Source organism: Molothrus ater, chromosome 13, assembly GCF_012460135.2.
Source record: "Molothrus ater isolate BHLD 08-10-18 breed brown headed cowbird chromosome 13, BPBGC_Mater_1.1, whole genome shotgun sequence".
NCBI lineage: Eukaryota > Metazoa > Chordata > Aves > Passeriformes > Icteridae > Molothrus > Molothrus ater.
Window position 1 is genome coordinate 17,826,122 of NC_050490.2, and position 20,313 is coordinate 17,846,434.

Consider the following 20,313-nt stretch of genomic DNA (forward strand, 5'->3'; position numbering starts at 1 on the left):
TTATAGGTGTGTTTTCTATAAGGCATGCCTAAAGGATACGCTTCATTAGATAATATAGATTCATATAGTGCTGTTCCCTGATTGAAGACCACCCCACAACAAGCGGCATTATTTTCTATTCGCTCTCAAAATCACTTCAGTTTGCCTGAAGTTTTTCTGCTCTTGTCTCAGCCTGATCTTTTCACGAAAAGCTTTTTAAAAACTCAATTTCTGTGATCTAAGGGAAATATTCCTCTCATATCGTATTTGGAAAGAGGAATTAAAGGGCGGAATCATCGGGAATAAACACACCTGGAGGGTGTGCCCACGACAGGACAGACCGAGACAGTCGAGGGCGCTGCTGACCACAGACTACATTTCCCTCAATGCCACGCGGCGCCCACGCACCCATTCACCGATGGGACTACACTTCCCATAATACCCTGCGTGGAGAGTGCGTTCACGCGGGGCGCGCCGCGGCGCGATGCCCCCCGGGATCTGCAGTCCCGCGGTGACGCGCGGCGCCGTCGCGGGGGCGTTACCGGGGCGGGCGGGGCCGGACCGTCGCCAGCGAGGCCTTGTCGGCGGCGGGGGGAGCGGGCCGGGCCCGCGGCCGCTGCACCATGTCCGCCTGCCACAGCTGCGCCGCTGCCGCTCGCCTCTTCGGCTCCACGCTGCCTTCCGCCCGCAGAGGTAACCGCGCTCCGGCCCCGGCCTTCCCTCCCCGGGCCCGGCGGGGTCGGGCCCTCCGGCCGCGGGCCTGAGGGGAGCCCCGGCGCTGCCCTTATCGCGCTGTGACAGCGGCGGGGCACAGCGGCCTTTCCCCTTTTCCCTCCTTTGAGCCGTTTGCTGGTGGCACCCGCGCGGTGCGGGTCGCGGTGAGGGCAGCGTTACGTGCTGGGAAGTTTCGGGGAATTTGCCCTCACTGTGGGGAAATGTAATGCGAGAATAGAGTTTATTTCAGCAGAGGTGATGCTCAGCAGCTGCCGGCCAGTGTGTGCTACTCTGCAGTGCCAGTAAATGTGTTTAATTGGCTTAAAAAATGGCTTAATTGCCTTAATTAATTAAAAGCCTACCTTTGTGGTAGCCTAAACATGAAATATTTCTCGTAAAGATGGGCTTAGGTAGCAAGATTCATTATTTCCAACTTGGTAGAAGGACGAGACAGTGCCAGCAGCTCACTGGAAGTTGAGGGCTGTGGGAGGTTGTTACTTTTTTACTGTTTCTCCTCGTTTACCCTTTTCATGGTGTTCTTGGGGGTGCTGAGAGCAGACAAACCATGTTCTGCTTTGGGTGAAAGGTAGAGTACCCCCAAATTGTGCTGAAAAATTTCTCTGTTGCCACATTTGCAACAATATTTTCAATTACTCTACCCTCAGCAATAGCCTGATGAGTCAGAGATCTTTTACTGCCCTTAAGAGGTGAGTTAACTCTTTGTAGGTGCCTTTACATTTGTATCTCAAATATCAGCTGTGCTGAAAGGTTCTAACCTGTGCTTTCAAATCCAGTCTGTCTGGCCTTATGCAACCCCTGTGAAACAATCAACTTTAAAGCAAGTACTGTTTGGAATTCATTGCAGAATTATCTTTTTTAAAAATTGTGGGTTTTTTGGTCAGATCTAAGCTTCAAAAGGTTTATATAAAAGAGCAAATGAGAATAAAATGCAGATAGATCAGTACAATTGTTTATCCATCAGCTTTCAATGAAGGTTGTTTAAAAATAAATGTATCTTACTTTTGTGTGTCTTTTATATTTAACTGTGTCATCTGCCAGGTGCTTTGTTTGCTGTTGCTGGTTAGTGCAAACTTGAGAGAGTTCAGAGTGCACAGATCAGTGTAATCAATGGAGTGTTATGTGGGACAGTTACAGTTTGTCACAGTTTCCCTGTCACTTTCCTGTGCAGTAGATGCCCCCAAGATCCCCCAGGCTTGCCCCAAAAGTCAGTATTTATTCTGTCAAGTATCAATTAAAGGTTAATAAGGTGTTAAGGGGCTTCCCATCGTTTCTTAACTCACAAATCCGAGCACCCTGGATCGGTTCCATGGCTGCCAGCAGTTAGGGACACGTCCTTTGAAGTCAGTGCTCCAAAAACAATCACCTGAGCCACCCTGCCAGGTGTGTGTGAGCACATCCTGCCAGCTGTTACGGTTTTGAGCATTTATCAGAGTCTGGATCTGTCAGTGGCAGCTGCCAGGCATTGAGCTGGAGTGTTGATTTCCCCTGGAAGTCTCCCTCTGGGTTTATTGACCCAAGGAAGTCGTGGTGATAGCTTTCTTATTGCTTCATTGTGTAATTATACAATGATATTTGTGCAAAAACACCACTCAGACCTCACGATAAGCACGTGTGGCTTCTCATGCTTAGCCACAAGCTGATGTAGCTGTAATAAGATTTTTTTCCCCTGATTCAGTTTTCACAGCTCAGTGCTGTGTAAGGTTTCATAGTTCATCCCATACAGTTCTCAGTGCATTTTCTGTCTCACAAGAGCACTCTGAATTAAAATGAGGACTGAAATGTTTCAGCTTTTGTGTTAGTGCCTCAGCCTTTCTCCACAGGCCAAATCCCCCTGTGTCACTGTGTGACTCCAGGTTTTGCTCAAGGGAGGAGAGGTGGTTGTTGTTTGATTTTTAAGTGTTTTTTTTCTCAGTTTCTAAACCAGATCTCAGTAAAGGAGCCATCTCTGAGGAGTGGGGCTCCAAGACAGGGAGCTGCTCAGCACAGCTATTGCATTGTAAACACTCTCCACAGCTTGTTCCTTGCTGACAAGTGCTCTTGGCACACGGGCTTCTCAGAGTTCTCTGCACATTCACTGAAAGGCACAACTGCTTCTGAGAGCCAGCCAGTGTTTTCAAGTTTTCTGTGACGTTTTTGTAGCTTACCCTGTGTAATCTAAAATGTGTTGCAGTGGCACTCAGCAGAGGAATTTGAAATGGGGAAGCTCATTGATTGTTATTCCTCCCTCATGTTTACAGACAGAAGCAATGCTGCTAAGAGATTTTGAAAAGATTAATTTTTAGTCATGTTAAAAATAGTACAAGTCATCTTCAGGTTAGTGACTCTTAAGCAGCGTGTAAGTTAATAAACCAGCCTCAAATCTCATTTGACACTGTCATCTTCATTGTGACTTTGCAGAGCCTGTAAGAGTTTTCCTGATAAATTTAGGTTCCTCTTCTTTATTTTTCTCCCTTCTTATTATAGTAACAAGGTGAAGTTTCAGCTCAGCTCCCATCTCTTGGTTGCTGTTGTTTCCTCTTTCAGAACAAAAGAGCTGTGCTTCTCTTGCCATTCTTACTTTTTCTTATTTCTTTGAAGAGTTTCTGGACTTTCCATAGGATTCTCTGATCCCTATAACAATAAAACTGTGTGTTGTCAGCAGGTCTGTAGTTGCCATTGTTGCTGTATAGCTCAGCTGTTAGTAAAGCTCAGAGTCCTTATCAAAACCAAGCCAAGTGAGAAATTTGCCACTTTGAATGCGAGAGAGGAGAGATGTGGATTCCAGGCTGTTGTTGATGTTGAAATCACAAGCACAGCATATGTTAGCTCACGTCATCCCCTGCCATGAAATGCAATCCTGCCCGTGTTGCAAGAGGAGGAAAGGCTGTTCAGTTTCTCAGGGAGGGTTTTTTTCACGTTGGCAGTAGGGGATTTCAGCAAAGTTAAGATTGTGCTGAGTTTGCCGGTGCCGGCCGTCGGTGAGTGCCAAATAGGACACAGCTGCTCAGTTTTCCTCAGCACAATTCCTGTTGCCAAGAGGTGCCTCAAATTCCTGGAAACTCATTTTTAGTGGAGTTCCCAGGTCCAGCCATGCAGTCATTGAGTCTGAAACACCTGATTTTTGCATAATAAAGAGACTCTTCAAAGGTTTCTCTCAGGGGGTTGAATTATTTCACAATAAAAGCTCTGAGTTGATTGTGTTTATCATTCTAAGGATCAGTTTCATAACTGGGATGTTCCCTGTTTCATGCCACAACAGGACTCTCAGTTGTCTGATGTTAGAGGGCCTTAAATTATTTTGGGGTCTTTTTTGGACAACCAAGGTAGCTTTCAACAAGGTGAACATTAGGGTGGGAAAGATCATTTATTTTGGATAATTAAAATCTGTTCAGAGCTGAATTCTGTTGCCAAAACCTTTTAGCTCCACTTAAATCAGTTCTGAGATTTGGTGGCAATGGAATTAAACCAGGAGTATTTTAGTATTTAACTTGCTTTTTTTCTTTTGTTTTGTTTTGGTTTTTTTTTTTTTTTTTAGGTATTACTTGTGGTCGTACACGCATCCCTGTTTTAGGAAAACTTGGGACTTTTGAAACTTGTTCTCTAAAACGAATTCCTCTTAGAAACTTCTCAGAAACACCAGCATATTTTGCTTCAAAGGATGGTGCAAGCAAGGATGGTTCTGGAGATGGAAGCAAGGTAATTTCCACCAAGTGGGGGTTTCAATAAGTTATGTAAAATGTCCCTTACTTTTAAATTTTTTTTTTTACTTAAAATTAATCTTGAAATTTTGGCCAACTCCTGACATTTCTAATCCCTCAAATTGCTGCAACTGGCAGTGAAGAAAAAACAAATTGTATTGTGAATTTGTTAGGAGATAAACCTTGTCAACATCCCACAATGCTTTTCCCAGTTTTATAAAACTCTTTGCCCAGTGTAAACTTGAAAACTTTATTGGGTATCATAAATCAAGAACAGGACTTCAGGAAAGAGTTGTAATCAGAGCTATTCTCCTTCAAAAGGCTGGTGCTCCCAAGTAGGCTTTTTAAAATTACATTTTAAATATTTCTGGGTTTAGAACTGGTTTGTCTTAAGTAAGACAAGTCAGTGAGGACATGAGCTCACCTCTTGTTAGTCTGTTGTAGTCTATTTTTATCCTAGCCATTCTCTGTAATTATAGTTAATAAACAGCTTCTTCAGATAAATGATTACCTGAGAATAAAACTGCTCTTGAGTCAGCAAATAACATTTTGAGAGTTCACAGGCAATTACTTTGCCTTGGTGTGGTGTGTTGTGAACCTGAGGAACTGTCCAGGTGGCACGGGTCTGCTCTGAAGGTGCAATTAAACTTTTTTAAAAATAGATAAAGAAGATAAAAGAAATTAATAATGTTCTTTTCTTGAAAAGGGTTGTAAGGAGAAATCAGTAGGCAAGACAGGTTTAAAAAGTTAAGAACTGCCTTAGAAATGAGAAGTGAGATTTTTGTTGCTTCCTAAAATATAATAACTTGTATTAAGCAGAGTATGAAGGCATAGATACAGATACAAATAAAAAAATGCAGTATTTCCAAGCACTTTGAAATGCATGTTTTAGCACAGATTGCTACACCTGCCAAGGAAGTGGGAGGAGCTGTGGCTTCAGAAACCCTTAGAATCCACGCAGTTGAGATGATAATAAAATACTCTCTAAATATGATTTGTTTTCTAGTCTGTCATTAAAACATTAAAATACATTCTTAAAACACTGTTGACACAGCTTGTTATTGTTCTAGTGCCAGTCATCAGCTCAAGTACAGATGTGGGATACCTCTTCCATGGACATCCAAGACTGGCAGACCTGGGAAATGCAGATGTATTTGTAAATAATTTGGAAATGTAAAACACTTCTAAGTGTTTATGTCACATTCTTCTATGTTTCCAAAGCCTTTAGAAAATCCTGACAAGCCTGACAATTTTGTCATTCAGCTATTGCAAAATTCAAATTATTTGATTCCAGAAGCACACTGCTAAATGCTTACTGTACCAGCTCCATTGTTTGCGGCTAATTGTCTGGAAATCTCTTTTAGAAATCTGTTGGTGAGGGTGGTGGTAAAAAGTCAAGCTCTGGAAGCTCTGGGAAAGGAGGGAACCAACTGCGCTGCCCAAAGTGTGGGGACTTGTGCACACACGTGGAGACCTTTGTGTGTAAGTTTTCCTTAAAACTTCCTTGTTTTAAATAGGCACAGATGTGACTTTGTGATTTAACACAGTCCTGATAGTGAAGTGGTAGCCTGCCTAATTACATGGTGTCAGAAATTTTGTTATGCTTAGTTTGGCCTTGTTGGTGTCACCAACATTTATTGTCCCTGTGGGTACATTTGTGTAATTCCCATGATGTGTGTGGGGATGTGGTAGTGGAATTCACATTACATCTGGGAATATGCATTTTGAAAATAGTTCATGGCATTTTATACTTAATACCATTTGAACTACAGATACTTTCATATCTCTATTATATAAGTATATACTTTATATATGTGCATTTGTAATGTCTGTCCTTTCTTTCCTAAATAATATAACTTTAATCCTGCATGTACTATAACCAAAGTGCTTATCCAGCAGAGGAATTAGTATCTGACAGATGGCTTACTGGAACAGTCTTCCATGGCAAAGTCAGAGCTATAATACATTCCAAAGAGCAGGCTGGGAAGTCCAACTAGAAAATCCAAAATCCTTGTTCTCCAGAAGCAATTGCTCCTATCTTTTTTTTTTTTTTAAGTATAATCCAAATTAATGACATTAATTCTTTAGGTTCTATCAGTCTTGAAGATATTTCATGCCCTATTTCAGCACTAATGAGACCAGCTTAGAAAACAAGAACTTTTGTCAGAAAGCAAATACCTACTGTTAGGTGATGGGGCTCAAGGAGGAAGTATCAAGTCATAATCAGACTTGTGCACTAAGAGGCTTAAGACAAGGTCAGCATAAATGTGTTCAGCAGTTGTTAATAGAACAGCTGGCAGAAATAATGAGTGGATGTGCTGTGATCTGCTGCTACTCGTTTAAAATGGTATTTAAAATGATCAAATGTCACAATAAATCACAGGCAGTTCTATAATAATAACAATAGATTTCTTTAGAGAAAGGATCAATCCTCAGTCCTTTTTCTCCCCAGAAATAAGGTTGTTTTTCCAGTTTGTTTGAAACTATAGGCAACAAGGTACTCTGCAAAAGCTGGCACTAGTTCATGGAACTGGAAACCTGATCCTGTCTGTGTTCAGTGTGGTCTCACCCTGGACTAGGTGTGGTTGGAAACTAGAAGGATTTTTAATCTCATTTACCTTCTTATGATTCATGAGCAGGCAGAGATGTTTTTGAAACTCTCTCATTTCACTGATGTGTTTCCCTTGGTGCTGCAGTTTGTGCTTTTGTCTGAAAATACCATTCAAGCATTGTCCCAGAACGATCCCTGGAAAGCAGAGATGTGATTTAGGGCTTTGTCAGTGTTGCTGGGAACACTTAAGCATGCCTGGAAACTTCCCTTGGGAAGAGGATTTATTGATTTGTTCATACCAACACTATGGGAGAACATACCTTGATCAATGCAATTTAAAATTCCCAAGTAGTGAACCCACTTGAGTTGCAGCATCAGAATAACACAGGTTCTTTAAACAGCTGGGGACTGGAAACCCACTTTTTTCCAAAGGTCCTGTGAGTCTTGGTGGAGTTTTTTCTGGACCTGTGTTATTCTGGTTTAGTCTGTTTATTTGAGCAAACTGCTTCCCAACCACACCCTGTAAGGCAGCTGCAAAACAGAAGTTCTAGTTATCTTAAAATTTATTTGAAAAAAGAAACCAAAAACTAAGAAAAATAAATCTGTCCCATTCTCCCCAAAATGAATGAGTTGTGAGTTGTATCAAGCCTACTGTAACTTGGTTTTTTTGTTGTTGCTTAGTCAGGAAAAATGATGAATTTGCACAGTTCTGGTTAGAATTAACAACCTGCAGAGCCTTAAATAAATATCTAAAACCAAAGGAAAACATGCAATTAGCATTTGTTTCTGTTTAAATATTAGATTTTCAGTCATTTTGAGAGAAGTAGGGAAGCAAAATACTAAATAAAAGCCACGTTCATTAGAAAATTAATTGCCAGTGAGTGGCAGTGTGACAGGCTGGTTTTTCAGTGGAGTTTGTTTTTGATGGAGCTTCTCTTTGTATCTGCAAATCTTGCAGAAATATTTGCTTGGCAATGGTTTTCAGTAATTAACAATGAAGGGAAAATATGAGGCAAACAAAAAGTAATTTTGTTTTGCCCTCCTTTCTCAGCAGTTCCTGTATTATTGTTTTGGGTTGTGAAAGTCTGTAAGGAGAGTTTGTGATCAGTGAAATAAGACTTGATCCTCAGATGTGGAGTGAAATCCAATAGCTATAAAGCTGATTGACATAAGAAGCCTTATCTGGATGCTGCTTTTACTGTCTCCACCTGATGCCATCAGGTTACTCCACCCTCCAAAGCAGCACTTCCCTGCTATTGTACATTCTCAGAAGCTTCCCTGCTTTCTTTTTCCTCGTTTGGAGTTTATTTTTTACCTTAAAGCAATTTGATAGCAGCCCATTGTCTCAATCCTACAACTCTTTTTAATTTTAAGCCTCTGATTGTTTCTGTTTCCTGTATGTTTTGTAAAAACCTGCCATTTCTTTTTGGCAAGGTCAGCTCACACAGACTTTATAAGTGCCTTTGCTAATGCAGTCCCTGTGGCAATGTTGTCTGATTAAAAAAAAAACTTGACTTGCATTTTGGCACACTGTAAATATTTGCAGACACCTTAATGACAGGGAGGTAATTTGACATGGACATTTTTTGTTGTGCTTTTATGTGCTTGCTAAAATCACATATGAAAACTTGCCAGTATTTAGGATTAGCAAAGTTGCCTGCAACTCAATTGTGTACTTTTTTTTTTTTTTTTTAGTGAAATTTTAAAAGATGCCCCATAGTGCTCTTACAGTCCACTCCACATTTTCTGGGGTTTTAAAATCATTCCTGTGGATCTGTAAAGGGACCAACCATTCTCATGGCTATTCTATCCTAAATAAGCCTTGCATAAGGAAGGAGAACAGCCTCATGGCACTGTGGTCATCACAAATATCAGAGGTGTTTTGAGTGAGCCCTGGGAGAAGGGTTGGGTTGTTTTTTTCCCTACAATATTGTTGCTAAATAATCGTTACATAAGAGGAATGGGTTTGTGCAAGTGGATTTCCATCACATTCCCATGAGGCAGATATCAGTAATTTGGAAAGTTGTCGGGAGAACTTCTAGGCTGTTACCCAGAATTTCTTTGAAGTAAAGTTAATAAAGCTGTGTTGGTCACAGTATTAGTTGCTACATTCTTAAAGTAATCTGTTGGTCGTGCTTATCCAGGTATAAGGTGGGATTAATGGTAAGAAAAACCCCACCCACTCCTCTTTTGCTGATGCCAGTCCTGTGGGAGACAACAAGTTATAAATAAGCAGCTTGTTTATTGCTAGAGGGTGTTGTTACAGTCAGCTGGTGCTACAGTGTTCAAGCCATTTTCTAAAAACTTTTTATGAGTTCAGAAGTTCTGACATGGAACTTTTCATGGCCTCGTTTTTCTACAGTTACTTTACTTTTAATTAAATTCATTTACTAGTATATTTTCTTTAAATCTCTCCTACTGCTCGTGATTTGCATTTAGTAGCATAGTAATATGGCTAGAAAGGATCTATTCTGAATTACTTTTATTATTCTTCTCTAGTGTCTGTTTTTATTATTTCAACTTTGCTTTGCCAGACGAAAAGAAGAGCGATGCAGGTTCCCATTTTCAGGCTTATGAAACCAACCTTTGCAGATTTCTTAAGACACAGTTCACAAAGTCAGCAGTAGGAGGGTTTGGCTTTTGGAATTTGAAAGAAATTTGTCCTAGTCTTGACAGTAAAAATAAATAAGCAGAAGATCTTGCAAAACATCAAAGTCCTTGATGGTTTGTTGCATACCACAGCTGCCTCTTGTTGGGATGAACCCTTTGGGTGACCCCCCCTGTGCTTCCTCAGTGTTCCAAAGCCAGAGGGATGCAGAGAGCAGCAGCTGCCTGAGCCCTCCTGTAATGCTGTCTTTGATATTCTACACTGCTTCCTTGCACTTCAGTCTGTGCCTAACCACAATATTTTATTTTGCTGTCAGTTTGAGAGTTGGGAACATTTCCTGCACAGCTAAAGCCTTCATTAATTTTGTCTCTTTCAGAAGTGAGTGTGATGCTCCTGGAGAAGTATCAAAAGGAGTTTTGTGTTTAGTCCATTGTCTGGTTGCTGCCCAGCATTATGATTTTTTGGGGGGGCAAATTGTGTTCCTTCTGTGTCAAATTTCATAGGCCAATAGTAGCTTTTAAATGCTCTGAGGTGAGCAAGGGAGAAGTGTTGTGTAAATGCAGGGAGGCTGTGCTGTCTTACAGGTGCTTGTCCTGTGTGATGAGCTTGGACAGAAGCAATTCCTCTTACTGATTTGTTTGACTTTTTCTGCAGCTTCCACCCGTTTTGTGAAGTGTGAAAAGTGTCACCACTTTTTTGTTGTCCTGTCAGAGGCAGACACAAAAAAGAGCATCATTAAAGAGCCTGAGTCAGCAGCAGAAGCTGTGAAATTGGCATTCCAGCAGAAGCCACCACCTCCACCGAAAAAGGTACGTTCTTAATTCCACCCAGAGTCCCCTCCTGTTGCAGCATGGAGAAATGCTTCCCTTAATCTGCAGCAGGTGTGTAATGGGCTGCTGGGACAGAGCCACAAACAATAAAGATGATTAGCTCAAGATTAAACCTTTGTGAGCTGTGTGACCCAGCAGAGCACTGATAAAGGGAACAAGTAGATCCAATAAAGGTATTGGAGCTTGTTTTCCTCTCTTTGTCTTGTGATTTCATTTTCTCCTGTGTCCTTGAGGCTGACCTCAGCCCTCACCAACTGTAGTAACTTTTCTTTCTCACTGTGGCTTGCATTCTGGATATTTATTTTAGCAGCTTCTTTCTGTAGCTGCAGGGCCTTTTATTTGGTGTGTGTTTGGGTGAGAGCTGTAGCAGATTAACTTGTGGCCATGGTCCTTCTGAAGTCACTTGGCTTCCCTCTGGAGATTACAGAGGGAGCCTTTTATGTTTCTTACTTTTTGGTGGACTGTAATGGTTACTCCACACAGCTCCTTGATAGGCCTCTTTTAAGAAAAAAAAAATGTTCTTAATATTTCTGTTCCTCTTTAAAATTTGGGTGAAAATAAGCAATGGACTTATGTATTAACACAATATAATTGTGTAAGCATCAGTTTTTTTCAAGTGAACTTATCAATAGGAATGTATTTTGTATTTTAGATGTTAGTTTCTGTTTCTCAGGTAATGATTCAGACCAAAGTCTATCTTTGGCACAATGTACTATTTTTCCTTTTCTGCTGCAAGATGATTTAGAAGTGTTACTAAGGTTAATCTGTTTTTCAGATTTACAACTACCTCGACAAATACGTTGTTGGTCAGTGTTTTGCCAAGAAGGTGCTTTCAGTTGCTGTGTATAATCATTACAAGAGAATCTACAATAATATCCCATCTAACCTGAGACAGCAAGCAGAAGTTGAGAAACAGACTTCTTTAACACCAAGAGGTTTGTATGATATTTGGTATTTTTATGGTCAAATAAATTACCATTTCAGGGCCCTAACTTGAGAAATCTAAGAAAGGTTTTACCCTGACACTAGATGTTCTATAATTGAAATTATAAGAATTTCTACTTAATATAATTTTCACTGTGAACTTATGTGATTTATTTACATGGTAATCAGAAGGTTTATGGTGCTTTCCATATGAAGTGCTTAGCCTTTTTTGCTGATACATATTATGGGGTATTCTCCTTTAACTTTCTAGAGTGAGTCTCCTATTTTTTTCTCTCTAATCTCATTTACTACTTAGCGGTAAATCTGCTGCTGAATCTGCAAGCAACAATGCAGATCAGGAAGGTGATATTTTGCATAGGTAAATTGATGAGTACTTAGATTTCTAACTTCCCTTGCTCCTGCTGGCAGCATCTGCTGGGCACCACAGTATTGTTCCATATCTAGCTGGTGTAGATGGAGTTACTCTTGGCAGTACTTTTGTTGCTGAGTAAGTGTGTAGCTATGTTGATCTAATTTATTTTTAGAAGTAGGATTAAGTTACCATCTCTGACTCCAAGTGTACCTTCGGTGGTTTTTTTAAAAGGTGTTTTGCTCTGTCTTGCAAAAGTTACCACAGAAATCTTCATTTTTTGAATTAAGACAAGTCTTTTAGAGGAGGAGGGAACACTGGTAGCACTGTTCTGGTAATGGTAAGAGAGCAGTTGTGTACCTGGCACCAGGAATTTCCTGACCCTCCTCAGGGAGATAACATGGTCCATACCCACAGAGACTGACAGTGAATGTTTACATATTTCAGAGTTCTGCCTTATAACATGGAACATTGTAACGCTCAGGGAGAGTTTAAGGAAGCCTCTTCAAACCAAAGTTGTTGTTCTATTTTTTTCCCTTCTATAATTGGCTTTAAAGTGAAAATCTAATTAGAGGTAATAGATTGTTGTTGCTTTTAGAAGTAGATAGCTTGCTGGCATTTCAAAAACATGCAATTTGGGTTTCAGGTTAATTTTGACAGCAATAAAAAATAGCTCTTGTGGGGATTTCTTGTCAGAAATTCATTCATAGACAGTGATAAGATGTATTCAGAAGAGGGCAAGAGGTGGAGAATTTATAAGCTTTTATAGACTTACTTTTTTATGACTGTTTTCATCCTCTCTCTTAGAATTAGAAATCAGAAGACGGGAGGATGAGTACAGATTTACAAGTAAGTGAACCCTCTCCTCATGTCCTCCTCTGCAATACCTACTTTATGACATGGAGAAGAGTCTTTAGTGACTGCTAGTTTGAAATGTTGGGTGAAGTCCAGTGCTTGTACTTTTTTTGTCATGGAAATCAACAGCTTGGGTTTATTTCTTCTCAGATGTTAAAAAAAAATATAAGAAATATTAGTAAAAGTGAGTAAATTTGTAAGGACTGAAAATTTATCTTGCTTTTTAATGTAGAGGAATGCTTTTAGGTAATCCACTGTGCTATTGGAAATTCTTTTCCTATATGCCTCTGCAAAAGTGTGGTTGGAACTCCTGTTTGTGCAATAATTGTGCTGTAATTCTGTTGCTTTCCTCTCTGTAAGCTTCTGTACAGAGAGAATTCTAGGTTTGCAGAAGAACCTTGCTGTTACTGTGTGTTTAAAGTAGTGACAGACCTCATTGGTGCTCAAACAGTGCTGTTATTGTTCTCTCCAGAACTCCTGCAGATTGCTGGAATCAGTCCTCATGGTAATGCTTTGGGAGCATCAATGCAGCAACAGATGAACCAGCAGATACCTCAGGAAAAACGGGGAGGAGAAGTACTAGATTCAGCCAATGATGACATCAAACTTGAAAAAAGTAATATTTTGCTGCTTGGACCAACTGGATCAGGTATACTGCTGCATGTTTCTATAGGTGTCCTATTTTTAATGGAATTTGTTGTTAATGGGTGATTTTCCTCTTCTGTGGTAATTCAGATTTGGTTTATAAAAAAACTAAACTGTGAATTTCAAATTTGGATTCCAGTGTTTTCATGCCATGTTAACATGCTGAGCTAGTGGCCTTAAAAGGGAATGAGCTGTAGTTGTGTGGTTTTCTTTTTTTCTTTTTTTTAATGCCTTTATTTCCTGACTGAATAAAAGATGCCACTTTGACCAAAAAGTGGCAGTTATAGTTTCACTGCTTTAGCTGGCAAGCTGAGATGCTGCAGTGAGTGCTGTTTCACCTCTGGGACAGATTAGTTGCAGGGGGTTGGAAAGAGAGATTATTTTGTATGTTCATAAGACTTGGGAGTGTTTGTGCTGAAGTGATGGCATTTTGCAGACTTTTTGGGAGAACGTTCACTAAACAATATTTTAATTCTGTTTCTTCCCAACTTCAAAGCAGGAGCAATTGGACTTTGCACTGCACCCTGAGTGTCTGCAAAGGACTACTGATTTATTTAATCTTTAAACTCTGCAAGTACATGCATTATGGTTTTTATATTGTGTGACATTTTGTGGTTCTGTATGCATTTCAAGCTGCCTTAAATGTGTATTATTAAACTAAAACCAGAAATACAGCCTGCCAATGTAAAAACCACTGCTTATGAAAGCTATCTCCCTTGGAAAATATTCTTATATTAAGATGCTGGTATGACTCAGAATGTTTAATAAGAGTAATGAGGATCCTCTGGTAAATCCTTGAATGGTTTGGGTTGGAGGGTACCTTAAAGCTCCCCTTGTTTCACCCCTGCCATGTGCAGGGACAACTTCCACTATCCAAGGTTGCTCCAAGCTCTGTGCAGCCTGGCCTTGGACACTTCCAGGGATGGGGCAGCCACAGCTTCTCTGGGCACCCTGTGCCAGGGCCTGCCCACCCTCACAGCCAAGGATTTCTTCCCAATATCTCATCTAAACCCACCCTCTTTCAGTTTAAAGCCATTCCCCTTGTCCTGTCACTACACAGCCTTGTTAGAAGTCCCTGTGGAAGTACTTGGGTTTGTGTCCTCAAAGAGAAATGTGTGGCAGTTCTAACATGCAGCTTTTATTTTACCAGGTAAAACCCTGCTGGCTCAGACTCTGGCTAAATGCCTAGATGTCCCTTTTGCTATCTGTGATTGCACCACCTTGACTCAAGCTGGCTATGTTGGGGAAGACATTGAATCTGTCATCGCCAAACTCCTGCAAGATGCCAACTACAACATAGAAAAAGCACAGCAAGGTAAACTTCTCATGTGTGGTACAGACACTGTTCATTTTGTTGAAGTGCTCTAAGCTTTTGAGACCAACAGTATTCCTGAAATTGCTGTCCTGCTGCATGTACGCAAAGTGTAAATCAGATAGAATAAACCTGAAAAGAGCTCAACATGTTTTTTTTTTTGGTCCACAACTGGACAAAATTACAGGTTTTTGCAGTCAGGAAGTAGAACAGACTGCTGCACCCTCAAATCTTATTATTCTCTGTAAACTCTTGCTTCTCTTTAAAAGTAGGGTTGTCTTTAATCCCATTTTCTGTAACTGCAGGAATTGTTTTTCTGGATGAAGTAGATAAGATTGGCAGTGTTCCTGGTATCCATCAGTTACGGGATGTTGGGGGAGAAGGTGTTCAACAGGTAAATATTTCCATGGAGTGATTTTACTTCCTGAGTGAACAGGACATGGGATCCTGTCATGTCAAAGGGCATGGGAATGGAGTCATAGTTCTTCAGTTCCTTAATTACTCACCTTCAAAAGACACATCCTTCTCTTGACTTCATTAAAAAACAGAATCTCCAAAGCAGTTTGAGACATCCTCATGGAAGCATTTTAGTTCAAAAATGTCTTTGCAGCATTCAGCCAGCCAGTTCATAATGAAGACATGGACAAGTGACAATTCTCATTTAAACAAAACTCTTAAAGCAGCTAATCATTATATGCATAAAGTGCATGAGAGCCACATTAAAGGGATGTTTTTGTCCTTGAGTGGGATTGTCCCATAGGGAAAACTGACTTTTTTGGACACTTACTATAAAGGCATAAAGGAGCAAAAAATATATTTGTGAAAGTGAACATATCATGGTGTGCCCTTTTACATGGTGCTACGGAAGGGAAATTTTTTATTGCTTATTTCTTCTTTCCTTTTTAGGGCTTATTAAAATTACTTGAAGGCACAATAGTAAACGTTCCAGAAAAGAATTCTCGGAAACTACGTGGAGAAACCGTGCAGGTTGACACAACAAACATTCTGTTTGTAGCTTCTGGTGCTTTTAATGGTCTTGACAGAATTATCAGCAGGAGGAAAAATGAAAAAGTGAGTGCATCAGGCTGTATCCAGGCTGAAAGATCATCATCTTGATTGCTGTTTGCAATACTGACTTTTACAGGTCTTGCTGTATTTGTAAACACTAAATTTCTTTATTTCAGCAAGTGATGCTAAAAACCATCAGCATCTTAAAATACCTTGTCCTGCAGTTCGCTGTTTTGTAGATTAATGTCTAGGGACAGAGTTCTGGCTGCAGCATTCTGACAAAAGGTGCTCCCTGTCTCTAACACTAAAGGAGTGACTGAAATTCAAGTTATTGTTCATGTTAATTCATGTAGCTTCCCATGTAAGCAAACTTGCCTGCATTTGCTTCACTTGTGAAGTGTAACTGATACTTGTAAAATGACCAGAACATGTTGATAACCTTCTTTCTTCTAAGAAAAAATTGCTCTTTTACTGATGCATTAATCCTTCACTGAGGAAATTCAATCTTTTAAGAAACTGATTGTATGCAAGGAGTCTAATTTTACTTTAAATAGTTTCTTGAGCTCAAATTAGTACGTAATGAAATAATCTGTGGTGGTGTTCATAGGGGTCTTAGGATGAGGGAAGAGCCAAGAATGTTGACTCCATGTTTCAGAAGGCTTGATTTATTATTTTATGATATATATTTTATTAAAACTATACTAAAAGAATAGAAGAAAGGATTTCATCAGAAGGCTGGCTAAGAATAGAAAAAGAAGGATAACAAAGGCTTGTGACTGACTGAGACAGTCTGAGCCAGCTGGACTGTGATTGGCCATTAATTAGAAACAACCACACCAGACCAATCCCAGATGCACCTGTTGCATTCCACAGCAGCAGATATCCATTCTTTACATTTTGTTCCTGAGGCCTCTCAGCTTCTCAGGAGAAAAAATCCTAAGGAAAGGATTTTTCATAAAAGATGTCTGTGACAATAATCAGTCACTGCAGAATTTTAATATTCATGGAAAGTGATTTATTTACGTCAAGAAAACTCAGTTATTACAGTTCTCTAAGCAGCACATGTTTGTTTTTGCAGTACCTAGGGTTTGGGACACCATCTAACATGGGGAAAGGCAGAAGGGCTGCAGCAGCAGCTGATCTTGCCAATATCAGTGGAGAGTCTGACCCACAGGAGGATATTGAGGAGAAGGATCGCTTGCTGCGCCATGTGGAAGCCAGGGACCTCATCGAGTTTGGCATGATTCCTGAATTTGTGGGACGTTTGCCTGTTGTGGTTCCCCTGCACAGCCTGGATGAGAAAACCCTGGTGCGGATCCTTACGGAGCCACGGAACGCTGTGGTTCCTCAGTACCAGGCACTGTTCAGCATGGATAAGGTTTGAGTTTTCATTTGATGACTCTTTGGTGTTCATTTTTATAAATACAGTATTTTTAGTCATGCTTGTACTCACCACGCTGGGTTACAAATGAAATTATTAACTGAACTTCCCATTTCTCTCTGTGTAGTGTGAATTAAATGTAACTGAAGATGCATTGAAGGCTATAGCCAGACTGGCCCTGGACAGAAAAACTGGTGCCAGAGGTCTTCGATCTATAATGGTGAGTAAATTAAGTCTTATAAACAACAAATGAAGCTTCCTGGATTTGTGTGTATGGACCTAATCTTGACCATTTCCAGTGACAGCCACACTTAGTTCTGGCCCTTAAATGGATGCAGTAAGTCTTTCTAAAGCTGTGAGTATTCAGAGTTCTTCCAAGAAGACTCTCTGAAAATCACTTGTTTCTGTATGCCCTCTTCTATGTAAATATTTTCCCCTCTATTTTCTTGCAGGAAAAGCTGCTGCTGGAGCCCATGTTTGAAGTGCCCAATTCTGACATCGTATGTGTGGAAGTTGACAAAGATGTTGTAGAAGGCAAAAAAGAGCCAGGATACATTAGGTAAAACGGTAACAGAAGTAGCAGAACAGACCAGTAATACAACTAGACAGGTATTCTGATGGAATAAGCACAAATCCATGCACACAACCTAAAAAAGATTCCATGCTCTGTTTATTGTACACAGCTGAATTAGTGCCTGTTCTGTCCTAGAGACTTTGAATTTGTATTGCTTTAGTTTTTAAGCAGAAATTTTTAAAATAAACATACTTGAAGTTACTTTTGTGTATGTATACGAAGAAATGGAAGTAAATTTTAAGGTAACAGTAAAAATTTGAAATTCAGTTGTGATTGTACTGAAATTTCTGAAATGAGACTGCTTCTTTTTTTGTACTTTTTACCACAGATGTGAGGTTTTTATACAAGCTCCGGTCTGCAACAATTTTCTACATTACTCTTGCAGCAGTGGAGAGCCACAAAGGCACATCTATTGATTTGCTGAACTCTTGTTAAAATAATCAATTTAATGTTGTAAAGAGTATGGTAATGATGTGGAATGTTGAAAACACTGGATAAATCTGAAAACACTGGATAAAAAAAAATCCAACAATTTCCATGAATAAAGGATGGAATTGAGAGAGAATGGGTCAGGTTAAAACTAGTTAAAAAATTAATTCCCAAATTTCAGATCTGAAATTTAGGAGCTGTGTCTTGGTTTCTATCACTGACAATATTGTTTGAGTGGCTTTCTCCACTCAAGTGCTCATTCCAGCACCTTGTCTGTGCTGAAGCTTGGCTCAGCCTTGTATTGTTGGAGGGAGTGAAAAGTATTGCATTGATGGTTGCTTGAAGTGATTTTGTATAGCACCAGAAATACTAAATTTATCGATTAAATCAAACAACTTACTGAAAGTCAGAAGGCTAATTGAATTCAGCTAATGAGCCTGTGTGCTGGTGGCACTGCAAATGTGCACAGCAGCATTTCCAGATCAGAAGGTCAGAACTTTGTCACGGGGCTCTGTGCATGTGACATGTTTGTCAGAAGCTGTGGAAAGTGCCTCTTGTTTTTTCCCTCTGTGTCTAAGGTCTCTGATCATTCCCTCCAATCCTAGGGCTCCCACCAAGGACTCATCAGAAGAGGAGTATGACTCTGGAGTGGAGGAGGAAGGCTGGCCTCGACAGGCAGATGCTGCAAACCATTAAACACTGTCAGAACCCTGACCTGCAGAAAGCTCACTCGGTTCTTTCCTTGTGATTGCCTCTGGCTCCAGCCTGGCCCCAAAGGCACCAGATCTGTCTCGGATACAATTCCTGACGAGGAACTTCATTAGCTAAATCAGATCGTGTATTTTACTGCAGCATCACCTTGATTTGATGGACAGAGTGTGGACTGGGATGGCATAATGTTCAACTATGAATTGTATATTACACTTGTTCAATTAAAATGTATAGCAAATGCAGCAGCACCTGCACTGCCCTTGCCAGAAACTAAACCAGCAGCGCAGGTGCTGCCAATAGTTAGATTTAACAATAATGTTACTCTACAAGTGGGAAATCAAAATTAATAATTAGTAGAGGGTGAGTAAACTATCTTAGCTCCTGGTACGGGTCACAGGGGGTTCTGTTCAGGTCAGTGTTAGAGTCCTGCTGGTGTGTGAAACCCAGCGGGCACTGGAGTGGCTTGTTACATTGGTGGGGGAGGAAGCCCTTTTGGAAAAAGGGGACACGCTTTGTGACACTGCTGGGAGATTCTGCTAAAATGTGACACTGGTTTGTTACAGTCATTTGAATATCCAATAATACCCTTCATGTCTCCATTGGGAGTTTTAATCACCTTGGATACTGTGAAAGAAGGTGAAGTCTGGTTTTCCAGAGGGGTAAACAAGATTCCTAGCAAGCAGTAAAACCATCTAAATTTGGATGAGAAGTCGCCATAAATTTTTAAATATTAATGTTCTAATATAGTACATTTTGTTTAACATATTGGAACTATCATGCATCAATTTTTTGGTGCCAAGTATTTGCCCAACCTATCTTATAATGTTAAGAGATGAAAGAAGTAAATGTATAATATTTTTGCTGTAATCAGTAGTGATTGTTCACATGACAGTGCTTTTTAAGTTATATTCTCAAATGCTAGTATTGCATCTTGTGGGTTTGTCTTTGATTTTAGTCTCACAGCAAGCAATCCTCCCTCTTCTGTTCTCCACCAAAATTAATTCAATCCTTTAGGAAAGTCTTTGTAAAAACACAAAAGGACCTGTATGTTTTTGATTTGTTTCGGGAATTAAAATTGTCACTTAAAACTTTGTTTTGTCCTTCGGTGAAAACGTGGACTTGAGTTTCCCTAAAACTTTAATTCACACTATTTAAATAAAACTTTCATCCTTCTTTTTAGTCTAGTGGCTGTTTTAGGACAGGAAAAAATACCGAAAATCTATTGACCCTATTTTTGTCATTAATTTTTGTCATGTAAATTTTATGTAATATTTGTGTTCTTCCCTAGCAGCAGTGTGACATGCAATTGTAGCCAGGTGCAACAGATACTTCCCGTGGGATTACAGATTCTTTTCAAGTTAAATGACCCATTAATGGTTCAGAAAAAGCTGTGTTTGGAGTTGAGGATATTTCTAGAAGCTTGGTCCCCTCGAAATGGGAATTTGTGGTGAACTATCTGTAACTGCATCCTCACTTTCCTTTTTGTAGAGTGAAAAAACATAACAGCTTTTAATTCTGAATCCTTTAATTCAAATCCTTTTTTAAACAGATAGAAAAAACCACCACATTTTAGGTGAAACTGTTCAACAACTTAGTTTTGAAAGTTGTTTGGAATTCTGTAACCAAGAACTGTTTTTAAGGAAATAAAAATGCCGTGTAACTACAGTTTGTACTTCACCTCTGGCGTTTGAATAAAAGCGAATATTCAAGCAGTGGAGAGTTGT

At 39.9% G+C, this 20,313-nt stretch overlaps 1 protein-coding gene across 3 annotated transcripts; it reads left to right on the top strand.

Annotated features, from left to right (window-relative positions):
- Positions 1 to 558: 558 nt before the first annotated feature.
- CLPX (caseinolytic mitochondrial matrix peptidase chaperone subunit X) lies at positions 559 to 20,301 on the top strand. 3 transcript variants are annotated; one of them, XM_036389548.2, is made up of 14 exons: positions 559 to 672; positions 4,229 to 4,389; positions 5,756 to 5,873; positions 10,205 to 10,359; positions 11,156 to 11,315; positions 12,482 to 12,523; positions 13,002 to 13,178; positions 14,325 to 14,489; positions 14,792 to 14,880; positions 15,393 to 15,557; positions 16,573 to 16,872; positions 17,003 to 17,095; positions 17,328 to 17,434; positions 18,484 to 20,301. In XM_036389548.2, the coding sequence occupies exons 1-14, from the start codon at positions 603 to 605 to the stop codon at positions 18,572 to 18,574; spliced, it is 1,893 nt and encodes a 630-aa protein (XP_036245441.1). In that variant the 5' UTR covers positions 559 to 602; the 3' UTR covers positions 18,575 to 20,301. The 3 variants fall into 3 exon arrangements, with proteins under 3 accessions (XP_036245441.1, XP_036245443.1, XP_036245442.1); XM_036389550.2 differs by having other exon boundaries at positions 17,328 to 17,484; positions 18,484 to 18,568; XM_036389549.2 differs by lacking the exon at positions 12,482 to 12,523.
- Positions 20,302 to 20,313: the final 12 nt, after the last annotated feature.

What these genes read in the sequence shown, in the direction of transcription:
- CLPX (XM_036389548.2), top strand. Translation starts at nt 603, where the DNA reads ATGTCCGCCTGCCACAGCTGCGCCGCTGCCGCTCGCCTCTTCGGCTCC. An exon ending in GCAGGAGGAAAAATGAAAAA is followed by an intron (nt 15,558 to 16,572) that starts GTGAGTGCATCA and finishes TTGTTTTTGCAG; the next exon opens with TACCTAGGGTTTGGGACACC. An exon ending in AAAGAGCCAGGATACATTAG is followed by an intron (nt 17,435 to 18,483) that starts GTAAAACGGTAA and finishes CTCCAATCCTAG; the next exon opens with GGCTCCCACCAAGGACTCAT.